This window comes from Poecilia mexicana, unplaced genomic scaffold (genome assembly GCF_051168715.1).
Source record: "Poecilia mexicana isolate PSO_F unplaced genomic scaffold, ASM5116871v1 scaffold_18, whole genome shotgun sequence".
NCBI lineage: Eukaryota > Metazoa > Chordata > Actinopteri > Cyprinodontiformes > Poeciliidae > Poecilia > Poecilia mexicana.
This window is the reverse complement of record NW_028263387.1, coordinates 6,899,448-6,910,110: the sequence shown is the minus strand read 5'-3', so window position 1 is coordinate 6,910,110 and position 10,663 is coordinate 6,899,448. Positions and strand designations below refer to the sequence as shown.

At 33.9% G+C, this 10,663-nt stretch overlaps 2 protein-coding genes across 2 annotated transcripts; both read left to right on the top strand.

The window, feature by feature from the left end:
* The first annotated feature begins 3,294 nt into the window (after positions 1 to 3,294).
* LOC148153980 (C-type mannose receptor 2-like) lies at positions 3,295 to 5,131 on the top strand. The gene is made up of 3 exons (XM_088016254.1): positions 3,295 to 3,676; positions 3,894 to 4,247; positions 4,548 to 5,131. Exons 1-3 carry the CDS (start codon positions 3,352 to 3,354, stop codon positions 4,889 to 4,891), a joined length of 1,023 nt encoding a protein of 340 aa, XP_087872380.1. The 5' UTR covers positions 3,295 to 3,351; the 3' UTR covers positions 4,892 to 5,131.
* A 2,541-nt stretch (positions 5,132 to 7,672) lies between these two features.
* On the top strand, positions 7,673 to 9,778 carry LOC106911185 (C-type mannose receptor 2-like). Its single transcript, XM_014977962.2, has 4 exons — positions 7,673 to 7,706; positions 7,891 to 8,271; positions 8,453 to 8,806; positions 9,116 to 9,778. Exons 1-4 carry the CDS (start codon positions 7,673 to 7,675, stop codon positions 9,457 to 9,459), a joined length of 1,113 nt encoding a protein of 370 aa, XP_014833448.2. The 3' UTR covers positions 9,460 to 9,778.
* The last annotated feature ends 885 nt before the right edge of the window (positions 9,779 to 10,663 follow it).

Here is a 10,663-nt window from a genome sequence, read left to right as displayed (position 1 = left end):
CTTCTGTATGCAGTGTAGGTGTAGAAATGGACGATTTACCAATCAGTGACTGGATGAGCACGAGCATACACTGAATATCTGTTGTTGTTGTATCAACTTTCCAGATCTCTCAGGTCTTCTGGTTCTGGTTCTGCTCTGCATCCCCAGAAACCAGAACCAAACATGGAGAAGCAGCATTCAGCTTCTATGCACCACAAATCTGGAACAAACTTCCAGAAAACTGCAAAGAAGCCGAAACATCTTGGCAGACCAAAGGAACGATGAGGCCCCTTCAGTCAGAAAAATAGTGTTGCTATTTACATTCAGATCTCACAAACTACTTAAAGGTAAAACATGTTTGAAGTTGCATGTTAAGCATATTCCTTAAAAACTCTTACCTGAAGCACGACTGGACCAAAAGATTTGATGACGCACTTCTCACTTCTGGTTATTAATCATATATCTTGTGTCTCCAGTTGTTGTTATGATCATGTTTGCCAGACATTTCTTCAACTGAAGTAAAACTACACGATCATTTTGATCCCCAACAGAAAGCAGCTGTGCTGATGTAAACACCATCCTTCTCTTCCTTTTCCCTGAATCACAGTGAAGAAAAGGACTTTGTGCCACAAAGAGAATCTTTAACATGAATGTTCAAAGACTACATACAGTTTATTTACATAAGGTGAAAAACAAGTGACACTTTGTTTCCATATGAAGCAAGAAAACACGTGTTGAGTGTGTGACAAGGTGTGTCAGATGATGTCACCCTAGGCCTGGCCTTCCTAATTTAGTTCCTGTTTTGCAGGAACTAAACAGTTCAGATCAGTTCACCACTCAAAATATATATATGTATATATATATATATATATATATATATATATATATATATATATATATATATATATATATATATATATATATATATATATATATATATAAACAGAACTTGTGTTTACTTTGTCAATCTTATGATCATTTCGAGTCACCCGGCAACCTTTGCTTCTTGAAGACATTTATTTCTCTCCTCAGTGATAAAGATTATTGCCACAGAGTTTTCCTTTAGTTAGAGCAGGATGTTTGTGTCACTATGAGCAAATATGAAGGAAACATCTCCAGGGAAATGGATCCAGGTTGTAAATGGAGACTCACAGGCTCTGCTTTGTGTTGATTTTTATGACAGATACTCTGAAAAGTTTCCAGCAGGAAGTAAAAACAGTCAGTTGTTGTTCTGAGTTTAGCTTTATGAGGAGACAAGCAAACAGTGTGAACATAGGATCAGTTTTTATTATTATAACATGCAAATGGCTGCAGAGACATGAAGAGCAGAAGAAGACATGACATCACAAAACATTAGAAAAGATAAGTGAAAGTAAAGGTTACAATTGAGAAAAATCAATTGATACATTGATTTATCACTATACCTGACTTTGTGAGCTGAAAAGGTAAAAATACACAAGTTTCAAATGTGTGTGTGTGTGGGGGGGGGGGGGGGGGGGGTTGACAGCTACTCTCTGAAAAGTTTCCAGGCGGAAACATCAGTTTTTATTATTACCATATGCAAATGGAGATGAAGACCAGTGAAAGACGTCACATCACAAAACATTAGATGATCAGAGACATTTAGTTATATATTTATATATAAAAATATGCTTGCTTATCAAGTGACTCGTGTGATGTGAAAACAGTGTTTCCATTGCAGTTCTGAAAAATACACTAATTTCGATATAGTCAAAAAATGAGTCAGAGGTTTTAATATGCATTTAAAATATAATACTGACTATAGATGTCAGCTTTGTTGTTCAAGTGCAGAAGGAACTCTGCATAATGAACTAGAAACTCATTACATAAAGAAAAACATTTTTTCTTCAGAGAGAATATTTAACTGGACATTAATTCACCATAACCACAATGATCTTTGGGAACAAAATGACAATAATTGACTGAAAATAGATGTTAAACAAAGAGATTTATTCTTAAATCTATCAATATTGACACATTTTGAAGCTACATCTAGTTAATTCAGACATCTGATGTTTATTTTTGCACATTTGAATATTCAAATTTTCTCCCCACCCTGTCAGTTATCTGTCAGACGGACGGAGCAGTCGAACAGATCTGTCTGCAACAGAACACCAACATCTTTATTTACTTCAACACAAGACAAACTAACTGAATGTAAGTTTTTAAATCTATTATCTGATGCGTGTCTGTTTGTGATTAGGATCCACATTAATGGCTTCTCCTTTATTCAATTGTTGATACAAGTTTGTAACATTGAGTTGTCCAAGCTCTTTATGCTAACAGAAGTATGTTAAAACAATGCAATGGTGAATTAAAACAAAATTTTTAAGACGGATTTAAGGTTCTTCATAACGTTTGTGGTTATTTTTCAGATTTTTGTGGAAAACAACCTCTGTTTCCCTAGACCTATAAAATAATCAGTAAATGTACAAAAAAAAAAGATTAATTCTCATGAACCTTCTAAGAAGTTTTCATGAAGTACAGTCTTTTTATTTTATTTATGTTTACATTTAGCTACAAAAAGATTTTTTTATTGTTAGATTTTGGGGTAACACTTTATTTGAAGGGGGTTGAATAAGACTGTCATGACAATTTCATAAACATGACATAACACCTGTCATGAACATGAATGAGCCTTCATGAATATTTATGACTGTTGTCATAAAGCGTCATTCGGGAAATTATGACACTTTTAATACAAAGTTGACTTTATTCAAAATGTCTTTATTATGACAACTTGACATTAACCAATAAATCATTACTGTTTAAACTTTACCTTTAATAACATAAAGTTACCTAATTTTTAAAGTGCAGTCATTAATACTTTTATAACAAATTTATATCAGTAATGATTTCTTAGTTAATGTCAAGTTGTCATAACAAAGACATTTTGAATAATGTCAACTGTGTATTAAAAGTGTCATAATTTACCGAATGACATTTTATGACAACAGTCATAAATATTCATGAAGGCTTTTTCATGTTCATGACAGGTGTTATGTCAGTCTTATTCAACCCCCTTCAAATAAACTGTTACCGATTTTGGAAGTTTTTGGGGGGGATTTTACATGTATGTTTTTTTTTTCAACAGAATCAAATCAGTAAAAATAAAACACTGGCAAAAATGCAGTGGACTCTGCTTCTGCTGATGTGGATGGGTGAGTGTCTCCACCACTTACTCTAGTTGTTGGCATCTTTATACAATCCCAATAAAGTCTTTGATGTAGTTGCCTTACAGCACTTTAAAAGTGTCTTGTGATTAAATCCACTGACTATTTTCTTTCTGTTTTAGGTCAATGCTGTCCAGTGGTTTCTCAGCTCTATCAGTATCACTATATTAATGTGGAAATGACCTGTACTGAAGCTCAGCAGTACTGCAGAGAGAATCACACTGACCTGGTCACAGTGACTAACATGAAGGACATCAAGAGACTCATCAACATCTCAGCTGGAGAAATGAAGGAAGCTTGGATTGGTCTGTATTATCAAACAGATGGTGACAGAAAGTGGTACTGGTCTCAATCTGAAGTGAAGTTCAATGAAAGTGAGACAAACTGGAACACAAACGAGCCAAATGATAAAACTGGATGGCAGAACTGTGGAATCATATGGAAGAACCTGAAGTGGGGAGACCTGTCCTGTCATGATCATCGATATTTTCTCTGCTATGACGGTGAGAACATTTGAGTTTTAAGGTTGAATCCAGTATTTTGGATGGAATTTTCTTTAATCAGAAGTAAAACAAAGTATGACTAAAATAACCAATATATTATTAGAAAATACTTAGTTATAACTTGGACATGCATTTTGCTGCAATATCTGACTTACGATTGTATTCTGGGAAGAAAATACTTATTTCAGCTGATGCTCATATTTTGTTTATCACACAGACAGTAATTCATCCAAGAAATATCACTTGATTCAAGAAAATAAAACCTGGACAGAAGCTCAGAGTTACTGCAGAGAGAATCACACAGACCTGATCAGTGGTACGAAGCAGATAGAGGATGAAGAAGTGAAGAATGAAATCAGCCATGTGGGAGAAAATACATACATTTTAACTGGTCTGTTCAGAGAGAAATGGAGGTGGTCAGATGGAAGCAGTTTCTCTTTCAGACACTGGAGTAAAGGGTTTGACATTCAGGCAAGTTATGATGGTCAATGTGCCATGACTAAGTTTGATGATGGAGGCAGATGGAAGAATGAGAACTGTGATCAAAGAAAACCCTTCATCTGTTATGATGGTGAGTTTTTCTAGTAAAAATTCCCACAATAACAAAATTAATACTGTGTGGCAAAAGAACAGTTGAATTCATTCATCTACCCATTTGCATTTTTAAATTTGTGTTCTGAAAAAAGCTTGAAAATATAAATATGTTTATTGCAAATCATGAATGTACAAAACACTTGAAATTTCAAAATGTTCTGTCAAATCACAGATATATTTTAGTTTTTCCATGCTATATTTCATTGTTCTTGTTTATAAATAACATCCTAAGACATAAGGTATGAGTTATTTCATATGTACTGTGAATGTCTGACAGATAACATGATCCTGATCAAAGAAAATAAAACCTGGGAGGACGCCTTGACCTACTGCAGAGATCATCACCATGACCTGGTCACCATCACCAACATGGAGGATCAGAGATGGATCCAGGAGAAAGTCAAGAACACATCGACTGATTATGTCTGGATGGGTCTGAGCTACGCCTGCACTCTGGATCTGTGGTTCTGGGTCAGTGATGAGGTGGTCAGATATAAGAACTGGGCCTCAGATGAACCGATGGACGACTGTGACATGTCTGGAGCCATGGAGACGGGAGGAGAACATCAGTGGTTTAAAAAACAGGATACTGAGAAGTTTAATTTCATCTGTTCTAAGTAGAGGCCAGCAGGATGGTTGCTTTTAGCCAGGTGTCATTAGATTAGATCTGAACTTCCAGGGCTTAAATCATTTTTTTTTTTTTTTTTTTTTGTTTGTTTGATTGCTCTGGACTTAAAGAAGGACCAAATTTAATGTTAGTTAAAAACTTGTATTTGCATGTTGAACACTAAAAAACACAAATGTATCAGCTTATATCAATAAAGATGTAAATAAACCGTAAAAGACCGAAAAAGAAAGAAATGAACATCTTTCTGTTCTTTTCAGCTTAACAAGAGTCAGGCTGAGTCATGTGGTTTTGGTTCATCAGTTCTTTTGCATTTATTGACATTCATCCCAACTTTTAAGTTGTTGCAGAAGCTTCATGTAAATTTAGAAAAGATATGCATAAGAACCACATAAATGACATCAGATCTCTGAAAGAGATAAACTCTCTTAACCATATTTATTTTATTGACTTGAGAAAAGAGTCAGCTAGTCAAAACTTCAAGTATGTAGAGGAAAATATCTGAAAAATATGCTTATTGTTCAGTCTGTAATTTTCATTGTATGCCTGTATTTGGTGCCATTGATAATAAAAAGAAACTCTTTTACGAAGAAATGTTTGTTCATCTAAGGGTCCCTGAATGAACTGTACTCTGTTAAATAAATGGGTTTGTTTATGCAGTTTTCCTTAAGCCTAACCTATTTAATCTATTTAATATCTTGCTTAAACACAAAATAAAATCCAATGTGTTCTTCTGATCTTTTTGGTAAGAAATTAAAGCTTCTGATAACCAAATCAATTTTAGTTTATGGAGCTTAAATGTTGTGGATCCTCTTTAAGTTTTTAAAAGTTTTCTCATGTCGTGGCAAATAAAAAAATGCCTCTGAGTTTCATGACAGGAGCAGATGTTTGGACGGAGTAATTTAATATTCAAATACTGACATTAGTGCTGAATAGAAGGCATACATGAGAACCAGGAAGAATGATCCAGAGGAAGTAGCTTCACCTGTAAAAAAAATAAAAAAATAAAATAAAATAAAATAAGCTTGGAATGAAACGTAAATGAGATGTAAAAGAAGTTTGTTAAAATATAAGGAAAAAAAAAACCCTAAAATGTTCTGAGGTTTTCCTTGTTGTGGAAGGAAAAACCATAGCAGGTTTTTCTATTCTGGTTTTTTCCATGTGAAGAAAAACACTGAGGAGAGAAGAAGAGACGATATTTGAGCAACAATCAAAGGAGATTTGAACAAATCTACATAAGAGCAGTTACTGAAAAGAGCCTATTAGATTGAGATTTTAGATAAATGTTTGAAAGATGATGTAAAACAAAACAAAACTGCAGATCAGTTTAAGTGGAATTTGTGTTTTGGATATTGAAAAATCTCCCAGTTTGAGTTCAGGTGTTTTTATGCCAGTTTGACGTTTGAACATCAGAAACAGTGGCTAACGCTGCAGATGGATGGTGACAAAATGAAAGATACTGCAGACACTGAAAAAGAGTTGGCATTAGAAAACATGTACTGTGACACTGAACAGGAAAAGTTGTCCTTAGAGATTAAACTGGATTTGATTAAAAGTGGAAAGTTAAATGTTGATGGTGAGAAACTTTATAGAATCTAATGCTGAATCTTTTGATAGTTTGTTTAACCTGTTCTAGATAAATAAGTAAAAGCACCGTTGACTTAATTTCGTGACTGATGAAGATTTTTAGCCAGAATGTTTAAATATTCAAATACTAACATTGGTGTTGAACAGAAGCTACGCATGAGATCCAGGATAAAAATACTACAGTAAGCAGTAAATGAGATGGAAATGAGGACTGTCCATCTAACTATTCTGATGTGTTTCCAAACAGATGGTTGTTTCAATGTTACTCATAGAAAACCCTGTGAAAGTTTTTTTTTTTCTTTATGTTATGATGAAATACTGGTTGTCTATTTCTTTCACATAGCAAGGTTAAATGGAAAGATCAAGCTGATTTGAACATTTTTTTTTATTCTCTGACTTTATAAATCTTCCAATAAACAACAGAACCAGATAATATGTTAACGTCAACTTAATGTTTCGTTCACTGTGAAAGTTTTATTTGTGAAACATAATAACTTTAAATCCATTAACACTGACCCCCTTTTGATACTACAAATAGGGAAACTGAAATATATTTTTATTTTTGTTCATTTTTGAATATTCAAATTCCTCCCACCAAAGCCCAGGTCTACAAATGAGATGTCAGATGGAACTGAACAGACATTGAAGCAACATTAAGACAACATAGCCACTGGCTGCAGACGTAAGTTTTTATCCTCAGCTCAGATTATTGATTCATTTTTTTATTAAATGTGTATCCATTTATATATTGGGTAAAGGATATGTATTTATTGGACGTTTGCTTTCTTTATTCTTCATATTAGTATTAATATTTGTAGTACTTTGTTCTTGCTGCTCCTTATATTAACAGATTCATGCTTTAATGATGTGAAAGTCAATTTAAATGATTTTTTAAAATCTTTTTGAGAAGGATCTAAAGTTCTTAAAGTTTGTGGTTATTTTACTTATTATGGTTGGACACAAGAATCATCTATGCGTCCCCAAAACACTAAAACAGACATATTGGTAAAATCCTCAGTAAATCTTTATCAAATTATTATAAATCCTCAAGAAAGTTTCTATGAAGACTGAGTTTTATCTTAGCTCAGCTTTTTCTCATGTTTAAATTTATTTTTCAAATTTTACATGTTTTCTCCAGCAGAGACAAATCTGTGAAAAGACGACATCAGATACAACGACTAACATCAAATATGAGGTTCAATCTGCTTCTGCTCATTTGGATGAGTAAGTAATTATGTTGCTGACTTTTTTAAATAAATAATACAGCTCAATTATCTCCTAGCGAACCAATGGATGGTAACATAAATTTGTGTTGAATAAAAATATCATAAAATCTATGATGTAATTGCCATGCTGCCCTTAAAATCTACCCTGTGATTAACTTCACCAACATTTTCTGATGTTTTAGGTCAATATTATGCAATGGACTGTCAGCTCTATCAGTTTCACTACATTAATGAAGCAAAAACCTGGACTGAAGCTCAGCAGTACTGCAGAGAGAAACACACTGACCTGGTCACAGTGACTAACATGAAGGACATGAAGAGACTCATCAAAATCTTACCTGGAAATTGGAGGGGAGCCTGGATTGGTCTGTATTATCAAACAGATGGTGACAGAAAGTGGCACTGGTCTCAATCTGAAGTGAAGTTCAATGAAAGTGAGACAAACTGGAACACAAACGAGCCAAATGATGCAACTGGGATGCAGAACTGTGGAATCATATGGAAGAACCTGAAGTGGGGAGACCTGTCCTGTAACGATCATCGATATTTTCTCTGCCATGATGGTGAGAACATTTGAGATTAAGGGTTCAATTTAAATCCTGCATTTTGAATGGAAAATCAAAAGTAAAATCTACTTAAACGAAAACAATTAATGGGTGATTTGGGTACTTGATGAAACCTGTGATTGAATATCATAGAAAATTATTTAGGTAGTTTGATGTTCACAATTTCTTTGAATCACAGACAGAAATTCTTCAAAGAAATTCCACTTGATTCAAGAAAACAAAAAGTGGACAGAAGCTCAGAGTTACTGCAGAGAGAAACACACAGACCTGATCAGTGGAACGAAGCAGATAGAGGATGAAGAAGTGAAGAATGGAATCAGCCATGTGGGAGATGATACATACATTTTAACTGGTCTGTTCAGAGACACCTGGAGGTGGTCAGATGGAAGCAGTTTCTCTTTCAGACACTGGAATAAATGGTTTGACTATCAGATAATCAACAGTGGTCAATGTGCCATGACTGTGTTTGATGATGGAGGCAGATGGAGGAATGAGAACTGTGATGTGCAGAAACCCTTCATCTGTTATGGTGGTGAGTTTTTCTAGTAAAAATTCCCACATTAAGAAAAATAATACTGGATGGCAAAAGAACAGTTGAATCTATTCATCTACCATTTGCATTTTTATATTTGTGTTTGGAAAAAACATTAAATTAGCTTGAAAATAAAAATATGTTTATCTCAAATCATGAATGTACAAAACACTTGAAATTTCAAAATGTTCTGTCAAATCACAGATATATTCTAGTTTTTTCATGCTATATTTCATTGTTCTTGTTTATAAATAACAGCGTAAGACATAAGGTGTGAGTTATTTTTTCTGTGCTGTGAACTTCTGACAGATAACATGATCCTGATCAAAGAAAATAAAACCTGGGAGGACGCCTTGTACTACTGCAGAGATCATCACCATGACCTGGTCACCATCACCAACATGGATGATCAGATATCAGTCCAGCAGGAAGCCCAGTTTGCATCGACTGGTTATGTCTGGATGGGTCTGCGTTACACCTGCACTCTGGATTTCTGGTTCTGGGTCAGTGATGAGGTGGTCAGATATAAGAACTGGGCCTCAGATGAACCGATGGACGACTGTGACATGTCTGGAGCCATGGAGACGGGAGGAGAACATCAGTGGAGAAAAAAAAGAGACAGTGAGAAGTTTAATTTCATCTGTTCTAAGTAGAGGCCAGCAGGATGGTTGCTTTTAGCCAGGTGTCATTTTTAATCTTTCATTTATTTATTTATTTTGTTTGCCCTGGACCTCAAGAAAGATAAAATGTAATGTTAGTTCAATTACTCAATTATCATAAAAGACCAAAAAAATAACTGAACATCTTTCTGTTCTTTTCAGCTTAACAAGAGTCAGGCTGAGTAATTTGGTTTTGGTTCATCAGTTCTTTTGCATTTATTGACATTCATCCCAACTTTTAAGTTGTTGCAGAAGCTTCACATAAATTTAGAAAAGATATGCATAAAAACCACATAAATGACATCAGATCTCTGAAAGATTGTAGAATATCTGAGAAGCAGGAAACTCTCTTAACCATATTTATTTTATTGACTTGAGAAAAGAGTCAGTTAGTCAAAACTTCAAGTATGTAGAGAAAAAATCTGAAAAAAAGAAAACTTTTTAGTCTATAATTTGCACTTTTTTGCCTATTTTTTAACTATTCATAACGAAAAGGAAATCTTTAGCCAACAATAAACCCTGAATGGGTTTGTTTGTTAGTTGTCCTTGAGTACAGCCTAATTAATCTATTTAATATGTTGTTTAAAAACAAAAACAAGGAAAAATGTTTTTTTCTTACATTTTTGGACAGAAAGTAAAGCCTCTGAAAACCAAATCAATTTTAGTTTATGGAGCTTTAATGTTATGGATCCTCTTTAAGTTTTTAAAAGTTTCCTCATGTCGTGGCAAATAAAAAAATGCCTCTGAGTTTCGTGACAGGAACAGATGTTTGGACGGAGTAATTTAATATTCAAATACTGACATTAGTGCTGAATAGAACTAATGTCTATTCAGCACTAATGCGGAACAGGAATAATGATCCAGAGGAAGTAGCTTCACCTGTAAAATAAAAAAAAACAAGAAAAAAAACAAGCTTGGAATAAAACAGAAATGAGATGTAAAATAAGTCTGTTAAATCATTAAGAGAAAAAAGAAAAAAAAATGCTTTGTGATTTTTCTTGTTGTGGAAGGAAAAACCAGCAACAAGTTTTTCTTTCCTGGTTTTTCCATGTGAAGAAAAACTCTGAGGAAAGAAGAAAAAAAACAATATTCGAGCAACAAAGGAGATTTGAACACATGCATTTAAGAGCAGTTACTGAAAAGAGCCTATTAGATTGAGATTTCAGATAAATGTTTGAAAGATAATGTAAAAAAAAAT

What these genes read in the sequence shown, in the direction of transcription:
- LOC106911185 (XM_014977962.2), top strand. Translation starts at nt 7,673, where the DNA reads ATGAGGTTCAATCTGCTTCTGCTCATTTGGATGA. An exon ending in ATATTTTCTCTGCCATGATG is followed by an intron (nt 8,272 to 8,452) that starts GTGAGAACATTT and finishes TTTGAATCACAG; the next exon opens with ACAGAAATTCTTCAAAGAAA. An exon ending in ACCCTTCATCTGTTATGGTG is followed by an intron (nt 8,807 to 9,115) that starts GTGAGTTTTTCT and finishes AACTTCTGACAG; the next exon opens with ATAACATGATCCTGATCAAA.
- LOC148153980 (XM_088016254.1), top strand. Translation starts at nt 3,352, where the DNA reads ATGACCTGTACTGAAGCTCAGCAGTACTGCAGAGAGAATCACACTGAC. An exon ending in ATATTTTCTCTGCTATGACG is followed by an intron (nt 3,677 to 3,893) that starts GTGAGAACATTT and finishes TTTATCACACAG; the next exon opens with ACAGTAATTCATCCAAGAAA. An exon ending in ACCCTTCATCTGTTATGATG is followed by an intron (nt 4,248 to 4,547) that starts GTGAGTTTTTCT and finishes AATGTCTGACAG; the next exon opens with ATAACATGATCCTGATCAAA.